General features: G+C 44.9%; 1 protein-coding gene across 1 annotated transcript in view; it reads right to left on the bottom strand.

Moving 5' to 3' along the window:
* The window catches only part of E(Pc) (Enhancer of Polycomb), a 70,444-nt gene extending 69,887 nt beyond the window's left edge, over positions 1-557 (bottom strand). The window contains exon 1 of the mRNA XM_077627459.1: positions 124-557. Within this exon, the coding sequence (XP_077483585.1) occupies positions 124-276 (153 nt within the window). The 5' untranslated portion in view covers positions 277-557. The remainder of the gene's footprint in view (positions 1-123) is intronic.
* Positions 558-19,140: the final 18,583 nt, after the last annotated feature.

Genomic DNA, 19,140 nt, shown 5'->3' with positions numbered 1-19,140 from the left:
CGATACAACAGCATTTAACGCGAAACGTGCACAGCAAAACACCGGAGAGAGATTTAACCACCCGCCATTGCATGTCAGCGACCAATCAGGATTGAGAGTGGATTCTTTGTGAAATGTACTCACGCATTCTTCCTCTTTTTCCATTCCCGTTGGCATCTGAGGCACTGCTCTGTTGATCGCAGCAAAATCCGGAAGATCTGGGATTTCTTCTGACCGGTATATGGGCATGGGCTTCGAGGCGTCGAGCGCCCGAGCGCGGAACGATAGCTTGCTCATCTTTGCGAGTGGTTCTTAGTCCTCGTACGAGAACCACGAGGCCACGCGATTGCAAGGCTGATAGCAGTCCAAAAAACCCGTGTAAACGGGTTTTTATGGCTCAATTAGAAAGAGTAGAGTTTCTAAATTTAGTCCATGGTGAAGCTGGGTATCTCACCTCCATGAAGAATGCATAATAAGCGCTTTACTCGAAGGTATAGAGGAAATTTTTCAAAGACCATCATGGCGGACGACAGCCATGCAATCCCATCAACCTCCTCGAAGTTGACGATGCACGTAGTGACATCTGTTACACGGCGTGAGAACTACGTAAATGTTGTTTTTAATCAACTTTCAAACTTTTTAATCCCCTTGTTACAAAATAATAGTGCCAAGAAAGCTTCTTAACAAAATATTAGTGTTTTAAGTTATTCGGAAGGAGTACTTGGAGGCAATTTAATATTATATCACTTTTGTTTTGCTGAGAAACTTCGTCGTGGAGAAGCGTCACGCACGAAGTATGTTGTTTACGCTCATTTGAGTCGCACATTTCGAGTAAAAAGTGTAACTTGCTCTATACAAGGTAATATTTTAATATAATGTCACCTTGGACTATGCACGTGCTTACGAACCCGCATAAGATTTCTTTTTCTGTATATTCCTACGGGCCATCGCGCGACCGCGACCGCCCGCGCTAGCGAGCGCTTCTGAGCGCGCTTCGGCGGTGGCGCCATCTTTGGAACGTAACGCAAGGTGTCTCAACAACGACCGCGCCTCGCTCCGCTTCCTGGGGAATTCACGCTAGCTGCTGTCGATGCTGCAGAAGTTTTCTCCCTAGCGGAACTGCGGCGGGCGAGAAAAACGTACTTGCTCAGCCCGATCAAAGACGGATTGTTTTGATTCTCCGCGCCTTCTGGCTTAATACGCATGAGCGAAAAATGCGCTGAAGTGCGTACGTCTTCGGTTGCGCACGCATCTTTTGTTTTTCTTTCAGCGGTCTTTCTAGTCGATCGCAGTTCGTGAATGCTCATTCAAACTCTGTACACAAATCTGACGCATAAGTTTGGTACTGTTTGTGCCTTTGAAACCCCGTGTTTCACGTTTGAACAGAACGAAATTTACGAGGCCGAATTATGAGCGCAGATTTTGATAACCTTCGGCAACAATCAATGCATTCTCCAAAAAACTTCAGTGCGGTTGGAGCGGTGCTTAAGTCCGTGCTCGTCTCTGTCCTGAGGGAAACGGCGGAAAAAGCGTGTGGCTGGCTCGTTCGCAGAATTTCTGGTGCTTCGGGATTAATATGAATTCCTGAAAATGTTCAACTGCATGCGTACCATATTTATGAAGTATTCATGTGCCTTGGCAGCAGCTTTCGTTGACGTTTTTTAACGCCCCAAATATTGAGCGCTATGTCTGCACCGTCAGAAACCAACGGAGAAGACGTTCCTTTTATTTGATTTACGACTTTTGTGTGCGCGCTGGGTGAATTATACGATCACAATTTCTGTTCACGAAGTACTTACCTTAGGCTCTCTCTGCACGATTCGGACTGAATTTGTTGCACTTTGGGTCACACATATTTCCGTTTAGACCCTCCTATAATTTTATATATGCATGTGTCGTCTTCATAGTCTTGCTACTCCGCAGTGAAAACAAACATTATAGTATATTTTGTAAATTATGCTTATTTGCGCCTTTAAAGAAGGCAAAATTGTAGTTACACTGAAAGTGAAATTACGCCTGGAAGGTCAGTTTTGCAGTTTTATATGTAATCGCACAGAGTTCAGAGCACTGCATGCCTTTTTGGTGCCCGTGCACGTCTGAGTCATTCGCGAATACAGAATAAAGTGGTATTATTGTTATTATAAATATAGTTCTCTCCCAGGTTTCTTGTTTCTGGTTCTTGTTTTGGTCAAACGTACACATAGCTAGGGCCCTTCGTTTCCGGGTTGAACCCGATTTCTCCCCGAAAATGATCCTTCTAGACAATGTTGGTTTTTCATTCCTAAAGCTAAAGACACAGCAAAAAAAAAATTAAAAATAAATGTGTATATCTAGTGCTTATTCTAGAGAGGTGTCTTCTGTTAACTGAAGGCCCTTAAACGTTTTTTCAAGTCGTTGCGGTGGCTTAGTGATTATGGTGCTCGACTGCTGACCCGAAAGACGCGGGTTCGATACCGGCCACGGTGTTCGAATTTCGATAGAGGCGAAATTCTGGAGGCCCGTGTACTGTGCGATGTCAGTGCATGTTGAAGAACCCAAGGTAATCGAAATTACCAGAGCCCTCCACTCCAGAAGATTGGTGACGTACGCGAAGAAATATTCGTAATGGATTAGGGGAAAAAATCTTCGTTCGTAAATCATTTTTAGTGGAACCCGCGATTTCTGCGTTTATGAAAAAATGAGCAAAAAATGGGGCACCTTATGTCTAGCAAGAACGAACTGTTCTAGTAAACTAGACCTTGACGTATTACAAAAAAATGCAAAAAGAAAACACGAACTATAGAATTCTTTTTCTGAATATCCCAATTTCTACCCGACTTGAGCTCGAAAATTGTTGCCCGATTTTTATTCGCGGAATTCCGGAAAAATAAGACCCGAAACAAAGGCCCCTAGAATGCATAAACGTTACCAATAAACGATTGTACATAAACGCAACTTTCTCTAAAATGGCACAGTAATAACCTCGCAAAAGCATGCAGTAAGGCCCGCCAGTTGTGAAGGTAGGCAACTTAATCATCGCTCTGCATGGACCAACAACCTGGGCGACAGGTCTACATTGCACCATAGTCAATTACATGAAACTCATTCACTTCCTGACGGATGTCAAGAAGACAAGCTTGATTCTTATTGGAAGGTGTCCGATGACTGATAGTGGTGAATGGGAATACTAAGCAAAGTTTTCTATCATAATAAGGGCTGTGAATACAATCTATGGCACGCACAGTCTAAGAAATTCATTGCAAAGTATTGCTGGTTGAAGAACGTCTTTACTGTAAGAACAGTGTGAAAATTTCTGGGACACGGCACCTGAAAATATTTGTAATGTTGTTTTGTAGTTATGATTTAAACATTATAATAACTTTTGAGCGCAACAAAGAAATGCTCAGTTTGAAAGTTACGCAAACGTTTACGTTATAAGTTCATTAACATATAAAATTGTCTATTAATTCCTAACATTACAGGAACATTTAGAACACAGCATTAGCGCAATACTTACTTTGAATGCGGAGCTAATGTTTTTAATACAACATAGAACATTATTGGATAATTGCTTAATGCTAAAATATCGTTCCAATGTAACATATGTAACGTAACTGCAACTTACATAATGATTTTGTATCAATGTCTTATAAAATGTTCGATGCTACCCGGTGTGCCGCTGTGCCGTTTAATTCCGCCAGCAAGATGGGCAAACCTTTACCTACCGGACGTGTTTTCAAGTGTTGTATAATTCAGGATGATAATTTTGTTTGCGCCTGAGATGGCATATAATGCCGATATTTACCTCATTATACATCTAGTATAAAGCGAAATTCGAGAATTAAAATGCCTTTTGATAACGTCTTGCAAAAAAAAAGCTCTGCTCCCAACAGTAACCTGTTCTTCCTAATGCATGAACTATGTTCAGATGTGTTCACCTGCTGCACCATTTCTCTTTTCCCACGTATTTAGTTTAGCTCCGAAGACATTCTTCCTCTTACAAGGACGTTCATAGTTGTTTTTTTTTGTCGCTTTTTTCTATTTCTCTCTCTGTAGTGATCAGCAAACGTATCCTTGTGGTGACACGTCAGAGTACACCCGCGGGGATTTCCGGTGATAAAATGTTAGTAAGAAATGATTCCTTGCCAAACCTTCTTCTTCTTCTTCTTCTTCTTCTTCTTCTTCTTCTTCTTCTTCTTCTTATTATTATTATTATTATTATTATAATTATTATTATTATTATTATTATTATTATTATTATTATTATTATTATTATTATTATTATTATTATTATTATTATTATTATTATTATTATTATTATTTGGTTTCCGGATGCAGCGTGAATATACGCGTTCCGCACTTCAGATAGTTTATTGTGGAGCATTTCTGGTTCTAGAAAATTAAAGAGCGCTTTTCTTCGTGCTATTATGGCCAGTAGCTTTGCACATCTCTTGGCGAACTGACAGGCTCTTCGGACGCCCCAGAGTGACGGCACACTAATGTTAACCAGAAAATTCAAAAACTAACGCGCATATCTCATCGCATAAAATGGCTTATGCTTTATGAGTGTTTAACGGCCCAAAGTGACAGGCTGTGAAGGGACGCCGTAGTGAAGGGCTCCGGAAATTTCGACCATCTGGGGTTCTTTAACGTGCACTGACATCGCACTGTACACCATTGCATAAAATATGCTGCTTGTTGTTACAGAAGCTTCCCACGTTGCGTGATGAAATTCCGGCGCACTTGAAACAAAACAGGATTGCACGTTTCGGCCGCGTAAACAAGCTAAGTAATCAAGTGGAGCATCGCCCGCTGCTGATATTGCATATGGCGGTGCGCTGGTACTGCATGAGGCGATCGACCGGTTTAACGAGATGCGGGCCGCGCGCCGCGTTCACTGAGTACGAGATTTCGCAAGGCTGTGCCCCTTCTGCGCGACGTTTACGATACGGTCTCGATCGGGCTTGAAGAACAGGGTAAAGGAGGCAGAACTCCGTGCCCTCAGTACGCTATGTATAGGCAAGTCACATTGAGCCTAATTCTTTTTTTTTTTTGTACGAATAAGTTCTCGCGTATATACGTGTCCCAGATAACCGGAAGCAAATTTTCGAACGAAAAATTCACGGGTTGTCGGGACCCGTATACGCCAGAACTTGTTATTTGTGCAAAAAAAAAAAGAAATTAAGCTTAATGTGATCTGCCTCCATGAAACTGCTCGTTCGAGGATGGGGGAGAGTGTGCGGTCACACCCTCCCCCGTTGTAGTGGTTTCTGTGGCTATGCGTTGAATCTAGAAGTATGCAGGAGTATGGGTGGTCAGTTTTTATGATCGGTTGCCCTATTGTCGCATTTACAAGCGCGACTACAGGTCAAACTTGTGGTTAAATCGGTTTCTAAACGCTTGTGAAAGGATCAATCATTGGTTTTGACTAAGCGAGCGACCAACCCATCGACTGACTAATTACTTGATTGATTGATATTGATTGATTGATTGATAGGTCGTTAAGATGAGCAAAACCTGATCGAAAGCAATCAAGGCATAAGTGGAGGAGATGATGATGATGATGACAAAGGCATTTTAATCGGACCTATAGTTGGTGGTCGGTCTCCCTATTCCGGGAGTCTGTTGGATCTTGCAGACGCTCTTGTACTTAAAAAAAAAAAAACTAAACATTGACAGATTTGCCTGTCTTGTTGTCTTTGAAGATTTATAATAAACTGTACACATCTCCCACCAAAAACATTAATTTGAAACCCAACGTTTCGAAGCCTGCTCGGCTCCTTCTTCAGGGGTGACTGGGTGCAGTAGCTAGCGTCTTTAAGTAGGCATGGAAGGGAGCAGGAGGTCAAAAAAAGAACGAAAGCTGTTACGCGAATGACGCGAGGGAGCGGGGGGGGGGGGGGGGGGGGGGGTAAAGACGCCAGCTAATGCCCCTAGTCACCCCTGTTGAAGGTGCCTCCGAGCCGGCTCCGAAACGTTGGGTTTCAAATTAAAGTTTTTGGTTTAAGAAGTGTAGAGTTTATTATAAACTCTTGTCTTTACGGTCATCTCCTGATGACCGTAAAAACTCTTGTCTTTACGGTCATCTCCTGATGATTGCGCTGACAAGGTGTATAACATGTTCGTTGATCACATCGCTGAAATATATAAACGGCATTTTCCGCTTAAGCAACTGAAACTTGGTAGGAAAATACGCAAGCCTTGGATCACGCCAGAGCTCATTAAAAAGATCAATGAGAAGAATACTATGTACCATCAGTTTATAAAAACTAAAAATCCCCAAAAACTTAAGGAGTTTAAGATATACCGAAATCAGCTAAATAAAGAAATAAATTTAAGCAGACAAAACTATTTTCATGCGGAACTTGACGCCTGCTCTCGTAAGCCTGATCTTTTGTGGAAAAAGTTGAACGCTGTTTTAAATCGCAGTAACTCGTCCCCAAAAACAGATAAACTTAAAATCGGTGAAGTCGAGATATCCGGTTGCGCCCTGGCAAACTTATTTAATAACTATTTTGTGCAGTGTGATGATTATTTTCCAGTGTCTGAATTTTCAAGATTCATGCCCCCTAGTAACCAATCTACTTTCTTTCTTGAGGCCGTTAGCGAAGAACAAGTTCGGTCTGTTTTTATGTCTCTTCAAAACAGCTCTAGTTGTGACGTTGAAGGTATGCAAATTCGACCGCTTAAACATATTATGGATCTTATCGCACCGACTCTTACCCATATATTTAATCTTTGTTTTTCAAGTGCCGTTTTCCCACAAAGAATGCAGGTGGCTAAGGTTACGGTATTGTTCAAGAAAGGCGATCGAAATGACATCAAGAATTATCGCCCTATCTCAGTGTTGCCAATATTTTCAAAGGGTTTAGAAAAAATTATTCATGAGCGCCTTTCAATTTTTTTTCAGAAATATGACCTTTTAACCCCAGCTCAATTTGGATTTAGAAAGCATAGGTCCACGGAACTAGCCTTGATAGAACAAAAAGAGTTTATTTTATCACAGTTTTCAAGTAAGATGGTTGTACTGGGCCTGTACATTGATTTCACGAAAGCATTTGACTGCATTGTTCATTCCATTTTACTCAAAAAACTTGAATTGTATGGAGTGCGTGGCCATTGCTGGAATCTTATAAAATCTTACCTTGGCTATCGGCGGCAGTATGTTCAAATAGGTGAGCACTGTTCCGACCAAAAACCGATTGCAAGAGGAGTGCCTCAAGGCAGCATTCTTGGACCTTTTCTTTTTAATATCTACATAAATGATCTGGTAAATACATGCGCTGAAGCCAAATATATATTGTGCGCCGACGATGCCAGCATATTTTTTTCCGCTACAGACTGTGAGCAAATCAGCTATATAGCAAACTCCGCCCTTCTAAAACTTCTGGAATGGTCTGTAGCAAATCAGTTAGAAGTTAACGCCAACAAAACTAAGGCTGTGCTATTTAGACCGAAATCAAAGCAGGTAAATATGAACGTAGATCTTATCTATGGCACCAGAAAAATAGAAATAGTAAGTAGTATTAAAATTCTTGGGGTCACGTTTTCGCAAAATATGCTGTGGGATATTCATGTAGATTCTGTTTGCACTAAATTGTCAAGTGTCGTTGGTATTTTATCCAGATGTAGGCCTATATTACCTTTCAGCGTAAAAAAGCTGATATATAATTCTCTTTTTGCTCTCACCTCTCTTACTGCTTTTTGGTATGGGGATCTACCACAGTAACAAACTTAACAAAGGTGTACGTCCTACAAAAAAAGATAATTAGGCTTATTTTTGATGTCCCCTACAATTCTCATACACATGCTCTGTTCATTAAAGCAGATATAATGCCTGTCTGGAAATTGTTTAGCTATAGACTAATTGTTGCCTTTAAGTACGAATTAAAAGAAAATCGAAATTTCTTTCGCAACCTAGCCAAGCTAGAAATAAAGCCTACATCCTACACTATACGTCAGTCTGAATACTGGAAGGTTGTCACTCCCCGTGCTAACTATTCTATGGGTAGACTATCGTACATTTTGCCTAAACTTCTTAATGATCTGAATAAATGTGGAATTGATTTAGGTCGCACTACAGTTCGTGAACTGCGCCACGTGATATGTCATGTTTTTGAACAATTCTAATATTGATTTCCTTGTGATACATTAAATCGAATCAATTTTGCGTTTCTGTATGTTTGTATTCCTGTATGTTTCATGTATGCTCCTGTACTGCCTTGTAGAGGGGACCGTGGGCTCTAGTCAAGCTGTTCAGCAGCTTTTACCCACGGCCCCTCCATCGTTTTGATGGAAATAAAGCTATTATTATTATTATTATTATTATTATTATTATTATTATTATTATTATTATTATTATTATAACTTTCTTGTCTGAACTGGACAGATTTCAACATTCTGCAAGCCACATGTTTGTTTCTTTTTTCCCGTTCTTTTCTTCTTTTCCTTTTTCACAATGGGACCATGGTGCACATCGAGTACTGGAGGTTAGCTCCCTCCATTCAGCACAAGAAAACCGGAATTAAGGTGCGCTCGTTCGAATTGCTATGAGGCAACGAAGAAGCCTCCTTACACTGTTTTTAACGCACAAAAGACGCCAGTAAACTTTTTACGGTTCCTGAGGCAACTAAGCCCCCTGCGCTAGCCCCAAATATGGCAGATAAGTGTGCCTTTCCATTTTATGGCCCGCCTCGGGCAAACTCGTGGGTTAGGCAACTTGACCCAGAAAGGCAGTTTCAGTCGGCACCAGCCCTGCAGCGTGTTATCCGCGAAGAAGGGCGGAATGACGTTAATCTGAGAATTCAAAGAAAATAAGGTTTAATGCTGCATTTTAATTCTCATTCTTTGCAACCGCAGTTCTGTTTTTAGAAAATGAAGGGAAACATTGCGAAAGTCCCCTGGCACGGCGATTTCTGATGCTCTGCACTTATACGCCATATTGCCGTTTCAAAAGATCCTCTCCGCAAGGAACAATATATATTCAGCTGGACGGCCTAGCCCAAACTGGAGACTTCGCAGTCGTTCCAAAAAGTCTATAAAAACACGCAACCAGGCTACGTAGGGAACTTAGGAAAATGCCAGTAACACGTCTGAAAGACACGACCGCCCACTAGTTATTCGGCGAATATGTGATGAAGCAACGGCCTTCCACTAAATTAGTCGGTGCGCAGGGACAGTGTACAAAAGGCACACTGCATGACGAAGCTAAGCTATTCAAAGCTAATTACGCAGGCTCCCTGCTTTTTCTTTGCTCCTCCTCTTGCCAGCCGCGTGCTATGCTGAGGCCAGTTTCTGCGTGCCATTGTACGGGTATCACCCACGCTGTAGTAGCCGGCTGCACAAGGCAAGTTATCTTCAGCCTCTTTCTTTAGGTTTCGCTCCGGCATGTTAATAACATTTACCACTTTGTGTGCTCTTTTTGCATGCGCAAGTCTGGGGTCAAATGTTTGAAGAAGTAATGACAGGAAAGGTGTGAGAGTCCGACAGCAAACGGTCCAACCCTTCCTTGATGTTGCGCCTCCTTTTCTTCGAAAATACCTCAATCATTTCGAGCAATTCTGGACAAAAACATTTTTTCAACGGAAAAGAGTTTATGAGCGCACTTTTTTCATATATTCTAAGATTTCACTTTAACAATCAATATATATCCACAGATCTCCCGTCAGCGGGTTTGCATTTTTTTTGCTGTTAACGTTTTCGCTCCCGTCAAAAACGTTCCTAATTGGTTTTTCAATGGCATTCTTAAGTGGTCGATGCGAGTGATGGAAATACTTTAAACGAAAGATTTCGCCACGTATCGTGAGAATGGACCATTACCTTCAATATTCCCATAACAGTACCTTACAATATTTCAATAATCAAATTTTTTTCGAAGAACGCTGGGCATGAGGGAGTTTTCTAATAGGGGGATCCTATTAGAAAACTCCCTGATGTCAGTTTATACATTTACCGCAGACTGACTGCGCGAAGGAATTTCTTTAAGGGTTGATTTTGCCGCCTTATCCCCCCAATGCGCGTTAATGCAACATGCTCGAAGCTACGTAAACGGGCACTTTCCGGGGGAGTAAACCCACGCCATAATAGGCCAGTCATGCGTCAGTGTACGCTGCGTCCTTTTTATCTCCTTATTTGAAGGCACCATAAACAAACAAAAATATATATACGCACATGCCTGGCGGACAAAAACGCCCGCCACTCGCACTTTCTAACTCTCCCTCACCTACTCCAATGTGCGCGTGCACTCACGTACTCACAACACAACTGGACACCGTCAACGTAAGACTACCTGACAATGGCACGCGAAGGGAGCAGGACGTGACGTCACGCGAACGGAAATGCACGCAGCGCTGAAAGGAATGATCGACGGCACAAGGGCACGCCACATTTGACCACATTTGAAGGCGCGGCGCGTCGAAATAGGACACGATAAATGACGCAGCGCGAAATACCTCAGCACGACAGGTGGTTCGCCACGTGGATTGCTTTCCAAACAGCGTGGATGGCACACTTATGGATGACACCCCCCCCGAAGCCTTAAAAAACTGTAGAGTGAGGACAACCCTCATGCATCTTCACCTTACAAATCATTTTGGCTTTTAAGGAAACTAAAATTTAAAAAATACAACTTTCGGTTTTTTTTAATCTCGAATGCTGAAACTTTCCGAAACATTTTTCAGCGACTCACATGCATTTCCACCTTTCAGCAGAGCCAGAGCGGCCAGGTTTTAAAATCCAAGTCACGAGCGGGTGCACCTGAATTCTTTACTGTCCTCTCACTCGCATTTCTGGTATAAAAATGAAGTAGAAACTTGGGAGTTCTTCCAACATCAGCTGGTTCTTTACTAGCAGTAAGGCAAAAAACAGAAATGTGCATGTTATGTTTTACTGACTGCTGGCACGTTTTTTTCGGTGTCCTTCTTACATAGGCGCGCAGTTTCTTCATTCCTGTGCGGCTATTTGGAAGCTTTCTTTTACTTTTGTTTACAGACTTAGAGAACAAGCGTATACAGCTGCTTAGGTCACATGTTTCCCAAGGTTGATTGCGGACAGCGACCCCTGGCACGGGTTATTCGAAACATTCCGACACACCGTGTGAGTACAACGGCTAGATTATGAAAGAGCCTTTTGTGGCGCACGTACTCACCCAGCTTAAAGGGAACAGCGCAAACACAGGACAAAGAGAGGAACGTACAACACAGCACCTGTGTTGTACGTCTCATTGTCCTTTGTACCTCTCTGTCCTGTGTTTGCGCTGTTCCCTTTCAAGCAATGTTAAACCAACTAGGCCGCAACAACAACCTCGTGTACTTGCCCAGATCAGTTCCTCACGCCATAATGACAGTTTTCCAGAAACTATAGGTCAGCCAGGGATCCCAAGGAGTGTCTCCACGGGCGAACACGAAATGCAAAGGCATCGTCTGGGGGCGTGCACCAAAGAATGTCTTCCTTAGAAGGAACACGTCCGGATCGCCATTGCAGCGTTCGCATTCGGTGACGGAACATGGCCCGAGTTAACTTCTTACGATGCTCTCGTTGATGCCCCAAAGCTTTTTGGATATCCCCGGGGGGGATACATCGTGGTACGGTTACGTGAGGTGTACTGTGATGGAAAGTAATTTATTGGAAGAGATGCCAAAGAAATCACATATGATGCCACAAAAGCAAACAGACCAGCAAATAACTATTAACTTGACCCTGGTATTGACAACACGACTAGTGGCGTTTAAACAGCTGTTTCAGCACATGCAGTTTTGCCCTAAACCTTAATAGGTGTTTTGCCTTTCAGCTTTTATAACTCAAAATGTGTTCTTTTTTTACATTTGACCCATTATTAGAAGAGCAAGAAAAGGTGTAAGGCTGACAATTTTTCTGGTTTTATCTACACAGATATGCAAAACTGTCGAGCTACAATGTGACAGACATACGCAGTAAGTTTTTTCCAGTGAAAACGGAAAAAAAAGATTCCTGAAAACAATGAGCAATTGGTGAATATTTGCTAAAAAATATAACCTAGTTGTTTAAACAAGGCATAATGCGGAACAATTAAAGATAACTCGAATGAACTGTGAGTAGTAGTTGCTGAGGAAACGGGTCTTGAACATGTATCAAAATACATGAGAAGTTTAGGACCTACCATGTGACCCTGACGGCACAGGGTGGAAGCAAACCGAGTAACATGACGGCTTGTGACTAAGGGCGTACATATAAAAACAGAGCAAAATTTGAACGAAGTATATCGAAGCGCATCAAAAAAAAGAGGATTCACGCTGTGCATCGTCATTTGGTCTGTTCGTAAAATTCAAATGTTGTGCGAAAACGAAAATAATACGTTTTAACGAAGAGGTCACTAACGGAGCTTTCAAACATCGGGTATATAAGTTTCACATATCGTTACTTATAACTGCCAAACGGGAACTATTAGGTTACAGCCATTTTTCTGTAAAGATGGAGTTATCATGGAAGTACATTTTTTCCCTTGTGATCTTTTCTTTTTAGCATTTTAGCTATTAATGAAGGGCATGTACTGCCGCTTGCATGCGTAGACAGTGGTTGACTGGGTGAAGTTACACTCTCTACGCCAACTGCATGCGTTGTAGGTCAATCTGGCATTTGCAGTTTGTGTGTTGGCAACATGCCTTCAACAGTCTGGCCTCAAACCTGGACACATACACTTTCCTCCGTTCCGCCCCTTTCTGTTTTCGATGGAGCCGAAATGCATAAGAAGCCCGTATGATGTGCAGTGTTCAGTTCGTCAAAATTAATCCGGAGCCTTCCACTGTGCCTATTTCTCTATTTCACTTCACGCGATAGTGTGGGCGCCAGGACACGCGGACGTGGAAGGCAACCGAGAGGTCGACAAGGTAGCTCAAGGATACACTACATACCGAGCCCCTATACGATATCGCTATCGAGGACGCCGAACCAGTCCCTAGAGAGTACTCGGCTATACTCAATTACTACAGGGGCAGCAGGAAGCGGTATCCCCCACCGCACAAATCTCTCACCAGAGAAGACTCCGTAGCTTGGAGGCTGCTTCAAACGGGCGCATACCCGAACTTGAACACACTCAGTAAGATACAACCCACACAATACACAGACAAATGCCCATGGTGCCAAGAAACACCCACGCTATGCCACATAACGCGGGCGTGCCAGGAGATAGATGCGGTACCAATAATACCAAACCCGAGTGCGGAGCAGTGGGAAGGAGTGCTCTCCAGCGACCGTCAGGACGTCCAACTTGGGCTAATCCGACGGGCTCAGCTGGCATCAGCATGCAGCGGAGCCCTGGGCTAGGGGCAGACTGCCACTGCTAAGAAGATCGAAGGCACCATCTGATTCCGCGAATCTCACCAATCTTAGAGCTCAATAAAGGTTTTTCCTCCTCCTCCTCCTCAACCTTCATAAGTTTCCCAACAGCGAACTTCAGGTGTCACCGAGAGTGAGACCGTTGCTGAGCTTTTCCCTTCCTCGTAACCAATTTCTCTTCCTCTCTCTCTCTCTCTTTCTTTTCGAAGACGTTGTGTTGCTGCGCGAGGAAGAATTTTCAAATGAGACAGTCAGACAGACAGACAAAGAACTTTATTGATTGTCCTGAGGAACCGCGTTAGGGTACCTCCCTTTTCAGGGGGTCCCCGTAGCCGTCGCGGGCCGCACCCACGTCGGGGTCGGAAGATTGTGGTCCTCCACCCTGTCGCAGGCCCTCCGGACAGCCCGTAGTTGCTCTGAGAGGTCGCCGCTCTTAAGGGCTGCCTCCCAGTCGGATAGAGTGGTAAGCGATGAGCTGCGTAACGCGGGGCATTGCCAGAGCATATGAGATAAAGTGCAGTACGCCTCCCCACAGTCTGGACAGTGGGGTTCTACATTAGGTGCGAAGTGACTGAATCGGCCCCTGGAGGGGAACGACCCCGTTTGGAGCATGCGAGAGGCCGACGATTGTGGTCTAGTAAGTGCAGGATGCGGTAGCGGATACGCCCGCCGAGCAAGTTGATAATGTGCCAAGATTTCATGGAACGTGAGAAGCAAATCCCTGTACAGTCCTAAGTCTCCGCCCGTGAGTCCACCGGAACCGCCGCGGTGTGTAAGACCTCGCGCACAGTCATGGGCTAACTCACTGGCGTTAACAACTTCACAGTGCACATTGATTCCCATATGGGCCGGCAACCATTTGATGATATGAAAACCAGCAGCCCCCTCGCTGCCGAGGATGGCCGCCGCCTCCTTGGAAATCGAGCCGGAGGCGAACGCTCTGGCTGCAGACCTGGAGTCTGTAAAAATATTGGGACGTAGAGGGTCCGTCAGTGCTAGAGCTATAGCAACCTGCTCGACTACTGTTGCAGAGGCCTTCCGAACGGATGCTGAGTTAATGAGAGTGCCATTGCAGTCGACTGAAACTACGGCATAGTGATCAGAGCGCCCGTACTGGGCGGCATCAACGAAAGAAGCAAGATTCGGGGTGCCCGCAGCCATTTTTAACAGGGAACGAGCCCGGGCTACCCGGCGCCCTACATTGTATTGAGGGTGGACGTTACGTGGCATGGGATCTACATGGAACGTATCTCGGACCATAGGTGATAGGGTCACATTGCGCTCCATGATTTCCTGGTGACCTCATCCAACGGATTCGAGGATGCGTCTCCCGGCTCGCGAAGATGAGAGTCGTATTATTTGGGCCACTCGTTGGGCTTTGATCACCTCTGACAGGGTGCTGTGCATGCCTAGTTGCATGAGACGCGCGGTGCTGGTAGTGAGGGGTAAACCCAGCACGCGCTTGATGCTTTTGCGCATGAGGGCGTCGATTTTGGCCTCATCCCGTTTAGACCAACGCAACGCGGAGGCTACATAGTTAACGTGGCTCATAAGAAACGCGTGGTAGAGTCTGAGGAGATTGCTCTCACTTACCCCCCCCCCCCCCCTCCCCCTGCTGTTCTAGACCCGGAGGATAAGCCGAAGCATATTCTCCGTCTTGGAGGTAATGCGGGCTATAGTCTGTGAGTTGCCCCGCGAGATTCTAGCCAGAGTCCGAGGACCCTGATGGCATCCACTCTGTGGATTTGTTGTCCGTGCCTCGAATAGAGGGCTATGGGAATTTGATCTAAGGGTGCGGAATACCGAACCCCACGTCGGGTGGGCATATACAATAGTAGTTCGGACTTGGTTGGTGACAGACTCAGGCCCGTGTCTAGCAGCAAGTGTTCTAGCTGTGACTTCGAGCGCCTCTTGGACCGCACTCTCAACTGCAGCGTCAGGCCCTCCCGTGTACCACACGGTAATATCATCCGCGTAGAGGGCGTGACCCGTTCCGCTTACTGCGGCTAGTCTGTCCGAGAGGCCCTTCATGGCGATGTTAAACAGTAGTGGAGAGAGGACCGCCCCTTGCGGAGTGCCTCTCGCTCCCAATGTAAATTCCTGGGATTTGACTTGGCCTATTTTGACAGTGGCCTTGCGATCCCTGAGAAAGGAGCTAACGTACGCGTGGAATCGTGTCCCAAGGCCCAGGTCCGAGATGGCGTCTAGCACGAACCGGTGCGAGATGTTATCAAACGCCTTGGCCAAGTCTAGGGCGAGGATGCCCCGAGTATCCATAGTATCGTCAGTGCTTCTTAATATCCGACTTACAGTTAGTTTTTAATGCCCTGCATCTTTGTAGCCTAAGCATTTAAACTTCGCACGCGTTGACAACTGTTGAAAGTATGCTTTTCTAAGCACGCCGAATGGTTAACCATCAGACTGAACACATTCGCGCCAGTTTAAGCAAGAAGGCAGTAGAAAAAATAAAACTAAAAATGACGCCGTGTGCTAGTTCCAATTTCCGCAGTAACCCAGTTTTATTTAGGTGTGTGTTAAGCAGCCGGCTACTTATTTCGCTGTGTGCAATCAATCCGCAGAACAAGGCAACGACGACAGGGGAACGACGTGGTCACGACTCCGAAGTGCAATCCTTCTGCACATGCGGTCTCTACGCGTGTAAAATTTGCACACAGCATAAAATTTGTGCGAAATTCTAGAACAATGAACAAAAACGCAGTTAAGGAACGAGACGTGTACCGCACATATTTCACAAATAACATTTTCTCGAATGCTTGGCGGTCTTTCCGTTCTTCTTTCTCGCTCACCTGGCTTCAAATGAGTGCAGCAGTCGTGATATAAAAGTATAGTTAGCTGCAATGTGAAAAAGAACACATTACAGACAGTCATCTAATGGTTATTGCATGAGAGAAATGCACCAGTTTTTTTTTTTTTTTGTAAATGATATCCCTCTGGTCAAATAGTACCCATGAGATATGCTCAACTGCGCAGGCAATGTGTTCTTGTGTACAAACTGACTGCCCCTTTGCATAATGAAGCGTACTGCATTCGAAGCGTCACTGCCGGGAAGTTCGCGAAAAGTGCTACTTGAAATCTATGGAGAATTAGGGAAACTTCTATTGAGTTAAGTTATGCTGTTAGTACGGCCTTTGCTAGAAAAGGGGCCCAAGGCGTTTCTTCCTGTGTCATGCTGTGTGGCTCGTTTTGCATTCCCAGCGTCCCATCTCTCTTGAAGGTGAGCGGAACTTTTGTCCTCAGCCTAGCGAAACTTAGGACTTTAATGGATGCTACTAGCGCCACATATTTCAATTTCACGAACAAACAAATCAATTAACTAACGAGATCAATGAATATATACTGACGACTGCGGTGTGCTACTACAGTATAACGACCTGCAATTTGTTCCGTTCGCGAAAAGAACTATACCGTATTTATTTGTTTATTTATTTTAACTTGGTCCTGGTTGGGACAACCTGTATACTATGGCGTCACACAGGGACAGGGCAGATCTGTAACACGCTGTCGGGCATTATTCGTCGGTGCCTGTTGAAAAGGCGGCAGATAAAGGCCCCACAGGCTCCAGCCATCCGCGGCTGTCCTTATCGCTGCACACCTCTGTCCCATATCCGGCACGGTATGCCGCGGGCAGGCCTCCGGGCGCTCCTCTCTTCCAACCGCGGAGGAAGAAACTTTTTTCAACTCGCCAGCTGTCGCGCGCAGTTCCCTCTGGAGCAGCCGCGCGAACCAACGCAGCTGGCATTTATGCGGCTCGCTTGCTATATATACGGGGCAAAACGTGCATTCGCCCGCGGAATGCGATGCGCACTCTAGCGTCTCCACTCGGCCCCTATCGCGCGGAGCGGGAGCCGGAACGGTCGCTTGTTTGTTTTGTTAGTCGTTTTGTGGGCGAATGACTAGAACGCCAGTGGTATTCGCCTCGCGCGAACTGAGATAAAACAGTTTGCAAAAACTCGCCGCCCGTATGAATCTCCGGCAATATCGTCAAAAATGTTCGGTCTGGAGTTTCTGAGCTCATGTTCGCGTTCTGAGGGGACATGTACTGCTCTAGATGCAGGGTCATGAATTCAGTCTGTCGTTGAATGCGAGTGGTCCATCTCACTTTGTCCTAAAGGTCTTACATGCTGCGGTCGACATAGTTGTATGTACATAAATTTCGTCGAGTGCGTCGCAGGCATCGCTGTGGACAGAAAGGCACATTGTACATGATGCCGCCGTATGAGCCCTAATTTCATTGCTTCTGGTGGCCTCCTTCCTTTTACCTGGTTGCTGTAGCGCTCCACTTAATTGGTGGATCAGGCGAACCGCATTAGTGCCACTCAGTGCTGTAGCAACAAAACAAGTTCTTAGGACAGACCCATTTAGGCGGAATATATATAATTCCAATTGCGAGGTGGAATTGTTGTAGTGGGAAAGGCAGGAAACGAAGGAAAAGAATGCGGCAGACTTTTTGATGAACCTTCCTTTTTTAGAAGTAGCTGTATACGATTTTTTTTCAGAAACCTGTCATATGGCACAGAAGACTGATATATTGATGATGATGATGATGATGTCTTCAGGCTTAATGGCACATACCCACGGCGCGGGATCGGCCATTTATTGAATCAAGAATTAGGTAAAGAACGAAAGAGCTATAAGACTGGAGGTATAAATGGAAAGAAGAAGACGGACACAGCAAATGGAATGTTTTAAGAGGAAAAGAAGAAGAAGAAATGGAAGTCTGTGGCCCATCGCTCTGCTGTGCAAAATTTTCTTCAAGAAACGCAGCGACTCCCATTCTAATTTCTTTTTCCCGCTCTCAGTCAGTACGAAATTGAAACATTACAGGCATTGTATACTATTATGCACATTAAGCCATTGTCCCGTCCTCGATCTCCAAGTTAACAGGACCCCTGTCCTTCCGTCTTCCAATCTATCAGACTACATACTATTACCACTCGTTTTCCCGTCAAAACTTTCCTGTATCCAGCAATTAATCGCCTGTGTCTTGGCCACTCCCCCGTAGTGGGTATGTGCCAGCAACGTCTGAGGCCTTCCTTCCTTCCTTCTTCCTTCCTCGCGGGTATGTGCCATTATCCAAGGGCACAAAAGCAAGTCTTGCTTCGTGATTGCACTGCCGTGTTCCGCCGCTGAATTTTCACCTGCACAGGTCTGGTTTAGCGCACTCTCCTCTGCCCCCACCTTGATCCGTAAACCAAAGCCAACTAACTGTTTTTTTTTGGCTCTTTTGCCTTCGCTTCTCTTTTCTGAGTAGAATGGTTTTCGTGGTGCTAACTTCGCCTTGGCGTGAGCACTTTTGTATTGCCGTATTTCTGAGCCGTTATGCGCCCGCACAATAGCGGGAATGTTTGCTCCATCCTCAGGGCCGTACAGGCATTGCAGAGGGAAGTTGGCAGCAAAATGTACAGCAAACAGTGTTAGAAAAAAAACCGGTGCATAAATGATTAATCCTGTATATACATGTCATGTTAGCTGATTAACCACCATGAGCTGCCAGATTCATGTCCGACCACAAACCTGAATTACGGGTGGTGACCGAGGACTCCTAGGTCACAGAACTGTGCCACAGATAGCTGAACTTAATTATCTAAAAGTGCCGCTGCGGTGGAGCCGTTCTAGTCGCGCCCGTAACTTATAACCACCTGAACGTCGACCTCAACATCATAGAGTGAGTATATGTACCATTGGATGCATGAACAACTAAATAAAAAGCAAAAGAAGGCCGACGTCGCGAAGAGGTGTTCATAGGGTCCACTGTTTTTTTACGAGGATTGACCAGCCTTGCTCAGGTGGGGCAAGGACTGGACAAGGGACATCAAGACCAGGCTTAGAGGCCATTGACTTTGCTGCACT

The sequence above is a fragment of the Amblyomma americanum genome, chromosome 6 (assembly GCF_052857255.1).
Source record: "Amblyomma americanum isolate KBUSLIRL-KWMA chromosome 6, ASM5285725v1, whole genome shotgun sequence".
NCBI lineage: Eukaryota > Metazoa > Arthropoda > Arachnida > Ixodida > Ixodidae > Amblyomma > Amblyomma americanum.
This window is presented reverse-complemented; position numbering and strand designations above follow the sequence as displayed.